Source organism: Olea europaea, chromosome 2 (assembly GCF_002742605.1).
Source record: "Olea europaea var. sylvestris chromosome 2, O_europaea_v1, whole genome shotgun sequence".
NCBI lineage: Eukaryota > Viridiplantae > Streptophyta > Magnoliopsida > Lamiales > Oleaceae > Olea > Olea europaea.
Window position 1 is genome coordinate 24,817,698 of NC_036238.1, and position 19,379 is coordinate 24,837,076.

Sequence of the window (19,379 nt, forward strand, 5' to 3'; positions counted from 1 at the left end):
AAATACGATAAATGCAAAATTCGTGCAACGCATGTGACAGTCATTGTGCGGAGAGAGTTTTTTTTTTTTTTTTGGCCTGTTTTTTTTTTTTATTTCGCACTGTATGGAGAGTTTGCCAACTCTCCGCACCGTGCGAATTATTTTTTCTTTTTTTACTCAGTACTTTGTGAGGATAGTGTCCGCACAAAATGTCATCTCTTTGCATTGTATGGAGAATTTTGTCATATTGTTTGTCATCTCTCCGCACCGTGCGGAGAGATTTTTTTTTTTTACTTCGCATTGTACGGAGAGTTTGCCAGCTCTCCGTACATGGTTTGCTATCTCTCGGTACTATGCAAAGAGTTTTTTTCTTCTTTTTTTATTCCGCACGTGGTTTGTCATCTCTCTGCACTGTGCTGAGAGTTTATTTTTATTTTTTTTAAAACTCACGTACGAAGAGGTTTTTTTTTTTCCTCATGGCAGTTTATATTTACTAAAATTGTTATTATTATTTTAATACTAGTAATATGATGTGTGAAAGAACATTTGTTTCATATAAACAAAATGAAAAATAAAAAATGACATCATGTATAGTAAAATTGAATTCATTTATTATTGCATGAATAGTAGATCATCATTCCCCTTTTTATTAAAAGTTAGACATAACTCAGAAGGTGGAATATTGGTTTGCTTAGTCAGCTCTTGTGTACCTGATATCGCCCCCATATAAAATATATTGAGAGAAGCTATCTGGATTTCTTGATAAAACAAAAATCTTTTAATTATATTTGAAATATTAATATTAATATTTTTCAACGTCTCAACTCTTGACTCTTTGTGTTTCTCAGTTTCTCTAACATACGAAAAATATAATTGTGTACTTCTTTTCGTCTCGACAAAGAATTGTTGAATAATACAGTAAAGACGTATAAGTAGTTATGTGTAGAGGTAAGTGTAAACTAGTAAATCTTTTTAGTATTATTAATTCATACTTATCCAAAACGACATGGATTATTATGGGCCCTAGATAGAGTTTTTGGACCACTAACACAATTCTCAAATAATTGTATAACTAATTTTTGTATGGGCAACTTACAAAAATACCCTTAAAATTAGAAGTATTTTAAAAAATCATATGAAAAGTTTTTTAGAAGTAAAAAATACTGTGTAAAACAAAAAGTGACACAATGTCACTTTTTTTTAATAAAAATTGTTACTTTTTTTTAAAAAAAAAAAAGTAAAAAAAGTGACACAAAGCAACATGAGAGTAGTGTCAATTCTTAACATAAGCAATATGTTCAAGACAATCCACATGCTAATTATGTTAGGAAAATATAACATAACATGTCACTTTTTATCTTATTAAATAAGTGACAAATTTAAAAGGTGATGAAAACTCAAAAAAAGTGACAATGTCATTTTGAAAGTTTAATGTCACCCTTTTATTAAAAAATGACATACAATGTCATTTTTATTAAAAAGTGATGTTTGCTACTAAAAAAAAGTGATAGAAATTTCAAGAACACGATTGATAAAAAAGTGACATACACCAAAAAAAATGACAGAAATTCAAAAAAGTGATAAATACTAAAAAAAAGCGACAAAAATTTAAGAAGTGATGAAAATTTAAAAAAGTGACGAAAATTTAAAAAAGTGACGAATTTAAAAAAAATGACACAAATTTAAAAAGCTACACAGATTGAGAAAAAGAAAAAAAAAAGTGACAGAATATAAAAAAGTGACAAACAGTCAAAATAGTGACGTAAATTAAAAAAAGTGACGAAACATCGATCAAAATCTTAAAATATATCATTTTATGCAAATTCAATCCAAACTACAGCTGAAAATGCCCAATAATTAGCTGCATAAAATTGATTCAATGCAAACACAATCATTACAAACATAAATACTTTTTAAGCCAGAACAAGGTATTGCCACAGAAGCATCAGACAAGAAACACTCGAATATGTTATTTCATCTCAAGTTTTTGGTTTAGAACACAAGTTCTCTTCTCAAGTTTTTGGTTTATAACGCAAGTTCTTACTCAGTGCCCAAAGTTCATATCCACTCGTTTAACTCTCACCTCTTCTTAGCATACTAAAATGGACGAAATGCCAATTTCTTCAGTTCAAATGCATAACTGGATTTCAAAATTTCACTCTTGAGTTGCTAAATGCCAACTCGTCAAGATCATTCAATGATACTCATTAGCAATTCAATAATCCAAAACACCAATAACATATCTTTCCAAAAGATTTTACAATTCATCCAACATTCTTCTAAAGTCACGAATCAGATGTTAATCTGTACCGAACATACGAATTAAACAGAAATATTCAGCATAAGCAAAATAAATCAAATGGAACAAATGATATTAAACATGGGTATAATCTAAACTCATTATGTCTGTACACAGTTTTTTTCTCCCAATTATCATGTAATACGAAAATCATCATTCCATTTTTCTAACCACAGAAATTCGGTAATATCAAACCCTCCAAAAAGGAAAAAAAGAAAAGAAAAAAGAAACCAGATGACACCAAAATCTATAATCATTTTTCAGCGCAAAATCACATGAAATCAAGAATCATGGGACAATTAATCTATAATTCTCGTTTTCAATCTTCTTACTCTCCTTGTCTCCAATAAATCAGCACAAATTGGCCCAAAATCAAGAAAACAAACATAGACAAAACAAGATAGTAAGGGAGAGAAGAATGCGACATATAAGCAAAACGGAGATCTTACGGTTGGATTTTCGGCCGGATTTTTGGGTACGATTTGGGGCTTTCCAAGGTTTTGGGGTTTGGGATGTTTGAGCGTATTAATTACGAAGAAAGAATTTTAATTAGTTTTTGGGGCTAGTATTCTAATTCGTTATATTTGGAGGGTAGTGAACCTAATTACCTCTTTTTGTATTAGGTAGCTTTTAATCCAATAATTCCAAGTACGCCCCAGTTTGGTTTAATAAAAAAAATAATAAAATGTGTGATTGAAAATTAATAATAAATATATGATCTGTGAAATTTTTCGTTGGAATATAATATTTGAGGAAAGATAAAGTTTAGAAACAATATTGCTATTTAATTAATAAATAAGTTCAAGGACGTCTCATCCGAAGAAGAACGACCTACAACTACGAGATTACTGATCCTCTTCTTGTTTTTTAAAGTGCACGAAATTAAAAGATCACAATATGATATTTATACATTGTACGTATAAGCGTATATATTGGCAAGAGCGTAGGTATTTGGCAGTTTCAGACTAACAAATTGGTTGGGGAGTCATGTGAAAAGTATGGACGAACAAAGGTTGTGCCAAATATTCATAATATTTGTTCTCTTATCTCGAATTAGTTAGTAGATAAAGCAGAATATAAAGAAAGAAAGTAAATGGATGGGTCCATCAAGCCGTGCCCAAACACTACACGGAACACAACAGTGGTTTGCACATGGGAATGGGGGTATATATGTGTATATACATTTGAAGTCAAACATCAATAAAAAGTTCAAAACATAGTACATGAATTTAAGGACCCACAACCAATTAGACAATTTCTAAGTCATAAATATGGCTGGACCGCATTCTGGTTCGAATAGCTATAGTGGACCAGAAAGAATTAGGAATTTCCAGAAGGTGGGACAGTGATGGCAAAATTCCTTGTCCCTATCTGCCCAAATTGGACGGGTAATCCTCGCCCCGAATTTCCCGTACCCACTTAAATCTTTTTGTACAAGACCTGAAGACTAAAAACCACCCAAACCAGGAAGATGGTGAAGATAAAATCAAGATCTCCCACTAAAGTAGAAGTTACATTCATAACTAGGGGTGGGCTGTGGGAATGGATTGGGTCGATTTTTTTTCCAACCCAATATAATTGATTTGATCTAAAATCAAACCAACGTAACCCAATTAATGGTCTAAACCTATGATCGGTTTGCACTTTGACCCAATTAAAATTGAATCCAATTACTTTTTTGTTGAATTTGGATAAATTTTTAAAGTTTAAAATTACTTGAAAACCTTTATTTTTTTAATACCTATATAAGGAATTCTTTATGAAAAATAAAATATAAATAAGTTCAAAATTTATGAAGCATTTTCTTTTTTACAAATTTTTTTGGAATTTATTCATTTCATCATCATGTTCTTAATTTTTAATTTATTGTAAAAAAAAAAAAAATCATTTGTGCAAAGTACTCAAGTGAATCAATCTATGTAAATAAAATAAACGTTTATAAATTATAAGTCCTCATATATCTACTATTGTGTTTATTTAGTTTTTTTCCCCTCATTTTAGATATTACTTTTTTTAATTCATCGAGTTGGATTGAATTTTAAATGATAACCCGAGACCCAACCTAATTTTTTAATTCAAATTTAATTTTTTAACCCAACCCAATCCAATTGAACTTAAAAAACCAACTCAAACCAGTCGATTTGGTTTGGGTTGATTAGGTTAGGTTAGTTTGGATTGGGTTGGGTTGAATGTTGCCTAGCCCTTCATAACTAAATATCTGTAACATATATGTCCTTGTTTGAGCCTCATTTTTGGGTAAGAATGAATTTTTGAATAATGTATTAATGGGAAATGTATGGTTAAAAAATAAGAAAAAATTTTGGATTTGCATGTAATATTATTTTATTAAAGAATGTTTGATTGAAATGATATCAAAACATTGTTGAAAAATATATTTTTCCAGAAGAACGAGGCTCAAGCCTAAATGAAGGACTGCACCCGAGTAACTATCAGATATTATGTACAGAAAACGCTTGTCCTAATAACATTTCTCTGGTGAAAGAAAAGAAATGTTTTAACTAATGGAAACACAGAATGCATACTTAAGAGCGAGGACGGTAAATATGACCTGAGACACGAAGAACTGATGCCTGGACCGTATAAACTATTAACACTTGAAAGGAGCAGTGTATGTTAATAGAGAAGTGCTAGAGTGACAGGCCTTTGGACGGGCCACCTCCGCCCTGTCACCTGGGCCTCTCCAAAAGGCCTGTTAGAGTAGCAAATTTCATGTTAATATTCTTGATAGAGCTCTGAAAAATGAAGCAATTTGATAAAATATAGCATCGTGAAAAAGGAAAAAAAAAAAAGGAATAAAGTTGATACATTCAAAACAGGTACTTAATTCTTGAAAGTAACTTTAAGATTAGCCAGACATTCTCTAAAAATTTACAGTGTCTAAGAGGAAAGGTACGCTATCAGACTTAGGACAACAAGTCTACTAATTGTTAGCCTAAAATGTGAAAACTTGGAATATCTTCACATAACAAGAGGTGAGAGCACTTAGTTGCTACTGGCTTTCAATCTCGACCTGCTACCAGTCAATCTAAAAGAGGCCTTGCTTGGTCATGACCAAGACATACCGAGATGGAGACGGAGCAAACTCATACTTTCCTAGGGTTTGCCTTGCCTCAACATATGAATAAATATAGGGAGGTTGCCCCCGGGGCACAGCTCAACTGGTGGATCAATCAACATTGTCTTGCTTCCAGCGGTAGGGTGGAGAGTTCGATTCCTGGTGGGAACTAGCGGCCAAAAATTTGGTATGGAGCAATCACTGTGGAGGAGGGTCTCTTGTGCGCAGAAGTGTACAGGCAATGGGGGGAACTTGTGATCCAGTTGAGGCATAACCCGCGATTTTCCCCCTCCAAGGTTCTAGGGGCAAAGGTCTTGGGGGTCCAAGATTTAATCTGGTGTAAGTTGGGATGCCTGGATATCAAAAAACAAATATAGGGAGGTAGCTGAAAAAGCCAGCAGCCCAGCCTCTTCAATAAAGCTTAGCTTGGTAGGCACTGCCTACTCAGTCGGACAATGCAAAAGTGTGCAGAAACAGCTTCCTATATAATTTTTTCTTTCCCTCTGATGCCCGTAGAGATTGTCATTCTGGATCGGTTGTCAGTTGATTCCACTATATTTTTTAAATTCAGTAAACACTACAGTATAATTCCAAGAATAAAGAAAAATTTATGAGAGAAAAAGTTGGATGTTGTACACATAAGCCAGATGCTATTTCTAGAATTTTATAGATCAAGGTATCTTCCTTTCTAAACAACAGTAGACGAAAAGCATTAACTCTCTAATCTCAAAACAATTCTAGAATCTAAATTCCTGAAACTCCCAGTCCTCTAATTCACTTCTGGTCTTCAAGTTCATTAGCTTTGTACTTTCTTAACGCCAATTACCCCATTGAGAAACAAGGTCATTCAATGGTGCAAACTCTGAATTAATAAAGCAAGACCAAAGCGATGACTCTGAAAATGATCATAACAGACATTAATATCCTTAAAAATCAGATTTACCGCAGAAATATGATTTATCTAATGGTATAACATGGATTCGATGACATATTGCCCCCAACCAATACTTGAAGTTCGTAAATCTTTTCATGTTCCCACCAAAAAATAGGAGTCCAAAACAACATATTGGCGTGCAGGAGATTGAAAACACGAATCAAAAGACAAACAAGTTTTCTTAATCCATAAAGAACAAAGCAGAATGCCAATTTTTTCTTTTTTCCCATTATTTTGATGCATGAATCAGCACAGCAAAGAGATTAAAAATTCATACATCACTAAAAGTAAAAAAGAGGGCAGTAGTTGCAATTTAAATTCATTGAAAATCTCTTGAAACCCCACCAGCATTACTTTATGAATTGGATGATGATCTGGAATCTTCCTCCGCTTCTTTCAGCATCAAAAAGGCGACCCTGTCCAATGCCTCTTTAGCTCTCTTTCGAGCCATCACGGCCTCCGACGCTCTCTTCTCTGCATTTTCCCTCGCAATAACGGCCGCCTTATTCATTGATATCAAAGCAATTTTGGCTGCGGCCACGAATTGCTTGGCTAAATCCTTAGTAATCAAGTTGCCATTTTGAACATCACTGGCATTCAAATCAAAAAAGGTGAAATTGGGAATGGAACATTGAGGGCAGTGATAGCGAGTCGCGGAGGATGAAGAAGAAGTAGGAAGGGAGTAAACGCAAGAGATGTGGGCTACGGCGGGACACCGGAGGCACATGACGCGGAGGTGCGGTGGAGGCAGCTTGGTATCCTCGTAGGCATCGAAGCAGATGGGGCAAAACGACGCAGCGTGGTGGGCTAGAACGCACGCCGTGCATAGCTGGCTGTAGATGCCCCGGTACCAGAGGTTGTGCAGTGTTATCGGATCCTTCGACCCGCATTCACCGCATTCCATTTGCTTTGTAATGCCCATCACTTTTGCAGTCTTTGCATTTGGGATTTGCAGATTTTGGTATATTAAAAAGGGCAAAAACCCAGAATCTAGAGAGAATGCGACACGGCAGTTGAATTTTCTTGGCCTTTTTCCTGGTTGTTACCTACTATTATCACTATTGTGGGTAAATTGTAAATAGGTCACTTGGCTTCAATTTGATACAATTAGGTCGCTATATTTTAATTTATTAGCGATTAGATCACTTCATTGGGTTCCATCGATGAGCTTGCTAACACGTCCGTCACGCCTAACTATGTGCCAACGTATCAAACAAATTTTCACGTCAACTCATTTAAAATTGCAATGAAACTCACGTGTTACCGTATTGAACATTAATTTTACATGCACTTAGATGGTTAAACATCAATTTGGTGCAATCACACTCTTTATTTCCAATTTACAAGCAACTAGATCACTCCGTTTGGTGAGAATGAGAGATAATTGTAGGTTTTCTTCCAGACTTAGAGTCAACTAGATTGAATATGAATTTTCGATCAATCATAAAGTCAGTGGGCCAATGTGGAGAAAAATTAATCTCCATATATCAAAAACAACCTTAGCATCAAGAAATTTCACTGGAAAAATATTATTATAGGCTGACGATTATATGGTTCTAAAGTGAATAGGAGTTGCGAGTCCAATGAAATTGACGGTTAAAAATGCAATTCTTGTCATAACAGAATTTTCCAGGGTCTTCATCTTCCTTTCAGTACACAGCATCTTTATGAACAAGAAATTTCCCGTGGCCCCCCTGGAACGTGGAGAGGTATCAGCAATTCCAAAAGGGGATAATACAATCAAGAAGAGGTCGAGAAAAGAGACATTCTACCCCTTGGTTTCTACTTTCTTGATTCCTAGGACCAAGAGGGACTTGAAATTAACAGATAAGTCGATAAAGGAAACTTTCTTAACAGCTAATTTACATCCACGAATTGATTATCATTTTATGCGGTATACTTTCTGAATAGAATTTATCTCAACAAATTTTCATTATAAAATTGTGTCCTTTTAAACTAACTGGAAAGATTGAGCCAATTCAACATGGTGCATTGTGCCAAGGACACAAGTAGTCAGATAAGAAATAAATTCATTTGAATAATTGAATTCAAGTAGAATCTAAGTTCCCAATTATTTGTGGATTATAATAAGATGAATAGTATTTTTTTGAAAAATGAGTGATTGAAAAGTTTTTGATTTATGTGTAATATTATTCTATTGAAAATTGTGTGGTTAAAAGTAGGAGAGAGAAAAATTTAATTTAATGTAATGAAAAAGAATAATGTTATTTGCAATCGTTTACTCAATGAGAAATAATAGAGCTCAAACGGGAGCTAAGTATGCATACAAGAGCAAGTACAGAAACCCGTACTTGGACTTTCACCCACATCAAGCCCACGTTTGGTAATAATTTTTCACCAAAAAAATTTGATTTTTTGATTGTTATTTCACTATTTCAATAGTCATTTTTTTACTTTTTCACTCATAAATGAGACCCACTTTTTTCTCTAATAGTCAAAAAATTAATTCTCATAATCACTATCGAACAGACCCAAGTCCCTTGCGGAGTCAATTTTGTAAACCCAAACATTTTTAACTGTTGTCTGCTCAACACACGTGTCCAGGCATCTTCTTACCTTTAAATACCTATTCAAAGAACCAACTACAACATCAAAAAGTCACTGGGAGTTTCCATGATTGTTGATGACAGTAAAGGTTAAACTCTAGCCTTAAGGGTCCTCCACCACTACTGTCCAGGATGATGACAGTAAAGGTTGATGACAGTATATTATTACTCGAGACGTCAAAGGCATATATAATATATAGAAACAAAAATAAATCTTGAAACCAACGTTGCGTGGCATATTGGCTCCTCGGATTATTCTTGTTTGGTTGCAGCTATTTTTATCTCAACAAGCAATTACTTGATTTCATAACCAAATAATCATATCGTAAAAAGCTAGATGAGTAGTTGACCAACTCATGACCAATATGAACTCAAAGTATAAAGCAATTTTGGTCGCCATGGTGACATTGACTCTCTATTTGATTTTCATTATTTTTAAAACATATTTTTTATTCTTTTCTTTTTAACTGCACATTTTTCAATAAAATAATATTATACAAAAATCTAAAATTCTTCTTTATTTTTAACACACATTATCTATCAATCTACTATTTTACATTCTTGCACTAAATTGGGACTCAAACATGCTCAAAGTATAAAGTACAATGGCCATAGTGAAACAAAATAAATTTGGATGGCCGTAGTGACACTAAATAAAGTAAATATAAAGAAGAATATATTAAGCCCTTTTTCGATCCCCATTATTTGGGAAAAAATGTATTTTTCTACAGTGTTTTGACATCATTTCAACCACACATTCTTCAATAAAATAATATTACATATAAATCTAAATTTTTTCTTTATTTTTTAACCACATTTCTCATCAATACACTATCCAAAATTCATTTTCTCCTCTCAAACAAGGGCAATGACTCAATACAAGTAATCAAGATTCTTTTGAAAATGGAAAAAAAAAATCTAATCTTTATTGGGTTGATTCCTTAAACAGTAACTAAACTTCGTCAAAAGCTTCCACGAGGATCATTAAACTTCAAATCCTCCCTAAATAGTCACCGGAGTTTGCAACTGGAATCCCATCCATCAATGAGTGAACACTAGTTGTGAAATTAGATGATCTTGATGATGTGTCTAGCGAAAAACGTGATGTGGCATGTTTGTGTACAATTTCTTGGACAAGCAAGCAAGTTGTTGATGATGTGGACAAATTTTATAACAACAATATTATGGAGACAGAATTTTTTTGACACAATGGATGACATACACTTACATTGCATGGGGGCCCTTTTTTTTTTGGACTTTTTTACTCACATAGGGCCCACATGCTCTAAGAGGATGTCAATCATTATATCAAAAAAAATCTGGCAAAGTAGTTTAATTGATTTTATAAAGTTGCATTTCCAAAACGTTTTTAACTTTTAAAAAAATATATCTAAAATCAATTGAATTAAAATAAAACCAACTAAATACTCCCAAATCCAATCACACAAAATCGTGTACTCTAATTTCAGCAACCTACTTATTTGGCCAAGAAATTGTACACAAACTTGCCACGTCACGTTTTCCGTTGAACACATCAACAAGATCATCTAATTTTCACAATCGATGTTCACTCAATGATGGATGGGATCCAGATGTACAAAGTTTAGTGATCATCTAGGAAAATTTGACGTTTAATGATCTCTTGGGGACTTCTGATAATTTTTAGTGACCATTTAGGGAATTAACCCAATTTTTATTAATGTCACATGTCTTAGGTGGGCCCACTTGCCCACCCACGACCTTGACATTTTAGAAAATCCTGCATCTATGTTGTCGGAGTAATGCTGCAGGGAGGTAGGAGGTCCATGGGTCATAAATTTTTTTCGAAGGAAAAACAATGACGATATCTAAAAAATAAGCATCAACTAACTCTATATCGTATTGATATAAAAAGTAAATTCTTTATTGGTCTCCATTGTACATAACAAAATGGATAATGCGAACACCGTATGGCGTACACAACCCCCCTCCATGTGAGGGGGTGTAAGCCTGTGTGTATACTATTGTGTACACACAGCACAACCCTAACAAAATAGATGTATAGTTTGAATATTTGCTTAATCTCTATAGATGCTGAAGATAGAACTCATTTTTCTCCTTAAGAAGAAAGATGAAAAGGCTGCTGGAGACGCAATATTGCAAGTATAACATACACCTGCTACATTTTTTAAGAACCGCAGATAATGTAAGCTGAAAGCTCATTTGAATAATATGCTGTTCGACATTTACAAACGAAATGCTCAGTTCCATCCAATGCTTCCATCTACTGATGTTTACCGCCCTAATATTACTCCCAGCATTCTGTTCTCTCGGCCAAGCAGCTCACTAAATTCTTTGCCATTGGACAGAAACAATAGAATAAATGCTCGAATGATTAATATTCCTTGACAATCTGATTTATTGGCATCATCGTTATCTATCCAATTGTCATAGATCTGTGGCTAGAAGCTCCTGGCTTTGCAGTACACCCAAATCACTAGATAGCTTTTTGCACAGCTGCAAAAACCACCAAATACCCTGACCATCAAAATTATACAGGCCATGAAAAGTTGGAATAGAGATGACTACTCGAGGACTACCTGTCTGTATGATATAGGATCACCATAAGATTTTCGCAACTCAACTACATGCAAAGATGGGCTTATCTCGAATACCTGCAATAAGAAGAAATTATCAGCATAGGTTGAATTTAGAACAGTAATGTCATGTGCTAAAGCATCGTCACTATAATAGTACTTACTTCTGCTACTACAGACAGACTACCAGGGCTTTTCTGACCTTTGTGCTCTTGCATTACTTTCAACTACACAAAGTGACGAGTACAACTACATAAGTAGCAAAACATGATAAGATGACATCTCCTAGAAATTACAGTCATAGATGAAGATACCTACTCAATTTCCACCGCAGTAAAATTGATGGCATTCAAATTTTACAAGAACATATTTGCTGAGAATAAAAGTGAGGTAATACTAACCTTTCCATTTTTCCTCTGGACTTGAAATCCCATCTGCGTTACCATATCTTCTATCCTTTCAAGCAATTCTCGTTGGGAGTGATTCGATGTGAATCTGATTTTCCTTTCAGAAACATCCTGAAGTAAACGCATAAAATAAATTTTCATTTTGTCAATTCTGTGTGAATGGATATCTCATTCACAGATGCATGTAATAACTTTGATATTTGTTCATATGTTCCTACCTCTTTCTCAAAGAAGCCAGAGAGATCTAGAAATGAGGACATTCCAATCAGCTGAAAGGCGTTGATGAGGGTGGGTGAATCTGGATCTTTCTCTGCATCTGAGGGCTATGTAATCGATAGAACTTATTAATTTTTCATTAAAAATTAATGAAGTAAAGCTAAGGAAGGATAGTAATAAAGGATAATTTCTTACCGGCTCATGAATTGATGATATTTCATCATCCGAGTACACATTTTCTTCTTCATCTTCTTCAACAGGATCTACAGGTACATACTCTTGTTTGAACCAATCATTTTCTTTTATCTCAGCCATAGTCATCCGAGTATGAGGATTGGGATCCAAAATCCTCTTTATTAGGTTTCGAGCTCCTGGGGACAGCCATTTGGGTATCTGAGCATCCCCTTTAAAAATCTGATATGCGAAAGAAAGATTACATATTGATGATTCCTCACATATAGAAAAAGAAAATCACAATGCCTGGAATATAAGGGTCAACCTTCTGATAGAGTACTGCCAGATTTCGATCATCAAAAGGTAGGTACCCTGTCAGAATTACGTATAAGATAACACCACATGACCAGGTATCTGAGGTGGCACCATCATATCCCCTGTTAGAAAGAATTTCAGGGGCAACATAGTTTGGACTTCCACAAGTTGTATGCAGCAATCCATCATCCTAATTTTTTAAAACAATTAGGTGATAGGAGAATATAAGCAAGAAGAGTCGGAATTTTGGACATTATACCCGAAAATGTTGTGGTAATGCACTGAGGCCGAAATCTGTAATCTTTATGTTTCCATTCACATCAATCAAAACATTCTCTAGCTGAATTTCAGAAGAAATTAAGTCAGAGAGTGACAAATAGCAGTATTTTTCGTGTTTGTATGTTCCATGACAAGATACTTATGTATCTGTCGTCCTCTCTCTCCTTTATATATATGTGTATATATATTTATTAAGATATTTTATTACCTTGAGATCTCTATGAAAAACTCCTCTGTTATGACAGTAACTAACACCATCGACTAACTGCTGGAAGAACTTCCTGCCTTCAGCCTCCGAGAGTTTTCCTTTAGATGACTGTAAACCATTACCATTAAGCAACATTAAACTTCAAAATCCAAATCCGAGATCATTCTGCAAGCAGATCTGTTTCAACTGTTTTGTATATGTTGCAAAATATACTTACAATTCGATCAAACAATTCTCCACCATTCACGTATTCGAGAACCATGTATATCTTGGTTTTGCTTGCTAGGACCTGGTTGTTCATTAACAAGAAGAAACACAAATGAATACGGCCCCATACAAATGATTAAAAGCTTTGACATCACTAGAAATTATTTATCCAATTTTAAAATGAACTTCAAAAATTGAAAGGTTCATTATAATCCAATAACATTGTTTAACTTGACTTTAAACCCAAACACGAATCATTTGAAGGCTGGAAGCAACATGGTAGTGTCTTTTGAATATGTGGTATGTTTCATGGAGGAGGAGGAATTTTTTCCTCCCTAACTTTTGATTTGTCAATGAAATTTCATCCCTCAGCTAGATGCTTTATACTTTGTTAATTAGGCAAGTAAAACTGTGCATATAAGATCACAAGGTAAATTTCTACTACTCAAATGCTCCATGTCCCGGAAGCTCTATGGAGAAAACAGGACAAAGAAAGGAAAATTTGGTGAATCAACTCTGTCAGAGATATTTCTGGGGTAGGTAGTATGAAAGCCACTACATTACAAATTAATCTTTTGATGCATAAAGCATCCATGGTAATAAGTCACTGTAATGTCAATTCAGTATTTAGCTGTGATTTCAATGTCATCACATGTCCGTCAAACTTATCTACCAATTGTGTAGACTGCAGTACAAGATTACAAATCAGGGACCGCCAACCACGTGCGCCATATTATATAACTACTAATTAAGGCATTAATTCTTATCTAAAACAAGAAATTGAGGTACTAATGATAAACAAGATGAGATCAGAAATTAGAATTGCATCTGCTCGGATTAACAAATTGAAGCAAAGAACTAGGCCCCACCTTGCCGTGAACCTCTGCAGTTTTCGTTGTTAAAATCAACAGTGAAAAACCAAGTTAAAGGACCACGATAAAAAAGAAAAAAGAAAAAGGTGATTGTTTTGAGTTGCTTAAACTTAAAAGGCTTCTGCAATCAACCCTTTGAAGGATCAGGATTCTATAGGATTTTTGAGACATTACGAGAAAAGAAGGAAGAATTCTACCTGAGAACGCAAAGAATCCATATCCATAAAGTGAGGTACAATTAAGAGTACTTCAGCATTTTTATTCGTTTCGTAATAATAAGCTCTAAATATTCCAATATAAATATATCGAAGAAAGAGAAAAAAGCGGCAGTAGAAATAACATCTTTTAGTTCTTTCGAAATTGATCGCGTATACACATACCTCATGTAATCTGACAACATTTGGATGCTTGAGGAGTTTTAAGGTTCCAATTTCTCTCTTAATCTGCACGGTTGAATAAAAAATTCCACGTCGTCAGTTCCTTTTCTGTCTAAAAATCATTTCGAGTGACCAGAAAAATTCGGTTACAGTAGTTAACATGCAAAACTAAGTAAGTTTCAATTCAGATATTCACAGAAAAACCCATCTATTTCAAGTTGTTTAAACATCAAATTGACATATAATAAGTAATTCTGATAACCAAAGAACATCGATGAATGGATACAACAAAAAAGAGAACAACTCATCAAATTTTTCGAGTAAATCAAAGGGAAAATTGTATGCTCAATAAAGGAATAACCTGATCGGTGATCTTGAGGTCAATAATTCTATTTTTCTCCAAGATCTTAATAGCGAATGGCTGGCCTGAATCCACGTTTTTTGCGTACTTAACTTTTCCAAAATTGCCTTCTCCAAGAGTCCTTCCAAATTCGTATATGCCCAGTCGCATTCCCTTCTTCTCCCGTTGTTTAATCTCTTCTACTTCCTCTTTCCCTTCTTGTATCAACACCATTCCCCAGTCACTAACAATCGCAGTAAAAAATCTACCGTTAATCTCTGAGTATTTCCAGAAAATCTGCTGCTTAATCTGCTTCTGAGAGTAATTCTGTATTTGGTTGGCCTTCTCAACCACAACTACTGGCTCACAAAATACAAATGGCAGAAATCTTTTAAGTACCTGTTTGGCCCACTTAAATTTTAAATTGTTTATACAATATCATTTTCCGTCGCACATTCACACAATAAAATATTTTACACACAAATAGTTTCTTTATTTTTTGAACCACACGTTCTCCAAAAATACTATTCTTTACTCTTTAATTTCTCAAATAATGAGTGACAAACGAGGGTTAAATTGTGCTAATCTTGCTATATGTACATTATGTTGTACACTTTAATTTACACTTTATCACGTGTCATTCTCCTATTGGACAATTTAAATTTCAAACAATTTTTTCATCCAATTAATACTTGACAACAATGCAAGTGTTAATCAAAGTGTCAAAAATCAGTGTACAAATAGCAAAGTTCAAATTGTACTATTTAATAAGAGAAAATTTCATACGACGCCCCATACTTTTCCAAAAGTTACAAAACCCTCCACAAATGTTTGTTTTCCACAACAGGTTCGCTCTTAAACGCATGCACTTTCAATTTTACCCTTTTATATTCTAAAGATTTAAACTACGTTTTTTAATTCCTTTTCTTCTTTATGAAGAAATAGTTTCATAAATTTTTAGTACTTAACTAATTATATTATTTGTAAATACTATTAAATAATAGCTTATTTCTTTACGAATAATTGGATATAGGGTAAGCAACCGAGCATGATCACTTATTTGAAAATTGGTTATATTTAAAATTAAATCTAGCATAATTTCGTCTTATCTTATCTTATTATATCCGTAGTAATTTTATTATTTAATATCAAATATTATCATTATCTTAATAAAAATGCAACAAAGTTGGCATCGAAAAAGAATTTAAATTTAATTTTTTATAATAAACTTGCTTTAAAGAATAATAGCCTCAAAATGCAGTCAAATTAATTCAGTGGCATTCTATCGAGTAATACTTAATGGTAGCAAATGATGCTAATAGTTGGATAACTTTATTTTTGTTTTCAGGGGTAAAGCAATCCTCCCATTCTATAAAATCGCTAAATGTTGTGAGATAAAGAAAACTTTACTTTTCCTTTTCTTTTTCGCTAAGTTTTGGATCAAAATTTTAACCTATCTCCGTTTGACCTTCAATTTTCTCAAACTCATTTTTAGCCCCCGTTTGTTTCTCATTTTTTGAAGAATGAAAATAAACCCCCAGCATGACTACCTGCTGCTAACTACCCGAAGATGCCTCTCTTCTTTTCGGAAGAGAATACCTTCTTTCGTAATCGAATAAGACTTTACGGAATGCAGCAGTACAGTTAAACTCCTTTCTCTCCATTCAAACCGCCCAGGTAACGATAGCTTCCGCCTTCCTTTTCTCGACAATCAGAAACAAATATACCCAGTATGAGAATGAAATTGAAGAGCAAGGCATAAGCATATCTTAATAGATAGTGAATAAATTCTATTTAAAAAATGAAACGAGTTATCACCATGTATACAATAGCTACGAAAAATATAGCCATTATGGACCCCACACAAAAGAGAGAAATTCAAATTTGATGGCTTGATATAATAGATAACGATAATATTTTTCATTTTAATGAGAATATAATGGAAACCAAACGGGGACTTAATTACACATTTCATGAAACGTGCAACTTTAAACAGCTTTTTAATTACATATTTTATCAATTTTTTATTTAAATTTAATTTTTAGCTCAACAAAAAATGACTAAAAGGAAAGTAGTGTAATTTCCACAACTAATAGACAATATACACGGGTCGGCATGTGCGGACGATTATCTTTGCGTGAATCCATAAATGATAAATTTGATTGGTCATCTCGAGGACTACGAGGATAAAACATTGTATGGACTAACCAAACTTTGAAATTAATGTTGCGTGGACCAAAATCAAGCTAAGTTAATGGAGGGGACCAAAATCATGTCAAGCTTTCATTTGAGGTCATTGAACTTTTGGAATAATCTCAATTGTTGACAATTCATTCATTTGTCCTATTGAGTTAACAAGCCATGGCTCATTTTTTTTTCAAAACTTTATTTTTCAATCACACATTCTCATAAAATAATTTTATTTTAACCACACATCCTCCAAAAAAACGACGACTCCAACCCGCAATTTCCCAAAAAAAAGGGGTCTGAAATGTCGGCTAATTTTTAAATTAATTTCAAATTTCACCATTTCATCACTGGTCGATTCATTGTCTCCCAAATAATAAAAAAATGTTTAGCTTCTTATTGGTTCAACTAAAAATCATATTAAAATTTAAGTCAAAATCAACAATTAATTTTAATAAAACATTTTATTAGAACCATAGCTTTTCAAACCAACATTCCATCCGTTGTTATCAATATTAAAAATCTAAATTTTATTTAAACCAAACAAGGACTTAATTAACAATCACGATTTAGCACGTCATAGAAGTATTAAAATTGCAATACACGTCATTTCAACTTAAAAGATCAACAATTAATTTTAATAAAACATTTTATTAGAACCATAGCTTTTCAAACCAACATTCCATCCGTTGTTATCAATATTAAAAATTAAATTTTATTTAAACCAAACAAGGACTTAATTAACAATCACGATTTAGCACGTCATCGAAGTATTAAAATCGCAATACACGTCATTTCAACTTAAAAGATTGATCTTGTTTTGCCATTTTCTTTTTTAGAGTATCACTTATCGAGTAATGTGGAAGATCAGCTATGATACGATTGTCACTAAGCAATTTTTCTCCGTTTAAAAGAATATATATAATCGAATGCGTCGGTGTAGTAAGATAGTTTAATGACCTAACAAAATTTCACTGGAGCTTTTTTAATAACTGTGGAAAAAATTATCCAAGTAGCGGGTACAACATATTATTTACTTCCATACGAGTGATGAACAGTGGCGAAGACATGATTTGGACCCAATGAGACCTAATTTAACTATTAAAAAAAATATCAAACACAAAATATGATAATATAAAAACAAAAGGAAAAGAAAAGAAGAAAAAAGTCATAAAATGTTCTTTTCTCAAATTTCAATTAGAGCATGGAATTCACTAACCACACCTTCTTCGTCCACTAATGAAGAGAACGTTTATTTGATTAGGGTTTAGGGTTTAGGATAGAGCTTTTTTTTTACTCATAAATTAGATTTTATCCATCCCATTTATATAAGCTGATATTATTTTTCCCAAATTGAGAAATTTTATTTAATGTTATTGAAAAAATAATTTTTGAAAAGATTTTTCCTAGTTTACCATTATTTAATTATTAACAACTAGTAGAGTGAAATGCATTTTTGTCCATGTTTCCAAGACAAAGTGGAAAATGTTAGAAGGTAAATATTAAAATCTATACAATTTCAAGATTAGGTCAGATGAATTGATTATAAGTAGGCAAATTAAATAAGAGTATATTAGTAAACGAACAAAATAAACACTTTCTCAATAAAAAAAAATGATTATATAAATGGAACAAGAAAATAAAGAAAGTTAGCTTATGTAAATGAGACGGAAGGAGTAGTTCATGAAAAATTTTGAGCCAAAAATGATTTATTTCAGAGGCATTATATTCACATGGTGAAATATAATTCAATTTATAGAGAAGAGTTTTGACCATATTATATATTTATTTTTTATATAAAAAAAAAGAGTCGAATTGAACAACACACCTTAATTGTGTAACTACTTGTTTTAGTTTAATTATTTAACTGCCAGTCTGAAATTATATCTATCATTGCGCCGCAGTGAAAGTGTTTATATCAATCATTGTGGCATAGCAAAATGTTGATTGTCAATTGGTAATTGAATGACGGCAAACTAGATGGTAAAATGGTCAGCAAACCTCAATTTTTGATCAGTTTATACTTTGCATAGCTGAGTTGAGTACGCAATTATTTTATGATCGACTGAACGATTAGGGCTTTTTGACTCATAAATTAGACTCTATTCGTCTCATTTATATAGGTTGATATTATTTTTCCCAGATTGAGAAATTTAATTTAATGTTATTGAAAAAGTAATTTTTTGCAAAGATTTTTCTAGTTTACCATTCTTTACTTATCAACAACTTGTAGTAAATAAAGTGAAATGCATTTTTGTCCATGTTTCCAAGACAAAGTGGAAAATGTTAGAAGGTAAATATTAAAATCTATACAATTTCAAGATTAGGTCAGATGAATTGATTATAAGTAGGCAAATTAAATAAGA

At 33.1% G+C, this 19,379-nt stretch overlaps 2 protein-coding genes across 2 annotated transcripts; both read right to left on the bottom strand.

Annotated features, from left to right (window-relative positions):
- Nucleotides 1-5,631: 5,631 nt before the first annotated feature.
- LOC111367826 lies at nucleotides 5,632-7,381 on the bottom strand. Its single transcript, XM_022988893.1, has 2 exons — nucleotides 6,634-7,381; nucleotides 5,632-6,249 (listed from the first exon to the last, which is right to left on the bottom strand). The coding sequence occupies exon 1, from the start codon at nucleotides 7,208-7,210 to the stop codon at nucleotides 6,644-6,646; it is 567 nt and encodes a 188-aa protein (XP_022844661.1). The 5' UTR covers nucleotides 7,211-7,381; the 3' UTR covers nucleotides 5,632-6,249; nucleotides 6,634-6,643.
- Nucleotides 7,382-10,926: 3,545 nt separating this feature from the next.
- Nucleotides 10,927-15,273, bottom strand: LOC111367837 (CBL-interacting serine/threonine-protein kinase 1-like). The gene is made up of 12 exons (XM_022988904.1): nucleotides 14,848-15,273; nucleotides 14,490-14,552; nucleotides 13,248-13,319; nucleotides 13,031-13,138; nucleotides 12,803-12,883; nucleotides 12,554-12,733; nucleotides 12,250-12,468; nucleotides 12,057-12,161; nucleotides 11,833-11,949; nucleotides 11,596-11,658; nucleotides 11,435-11,509; nucleotides 10,927-11,351 (listed from the first exon to the last, which is right to left on the bottom strand). The coding sequence occupies exons 1-12, from the start codon at nucleotides 15,058-15,060 to the stop codon at nucleotides 11,283-11,285; spliced, it is 1,365 nt and encodes a 454-aa protein (XP_022844672.1). The 5' UTR covers nucleotides 15,061-15,273; the 3' UTR covers nucleotides 10,927-11,282.
- Nucleotides 15,274-19,379: the final 4,106 nt, after the last annotated feature.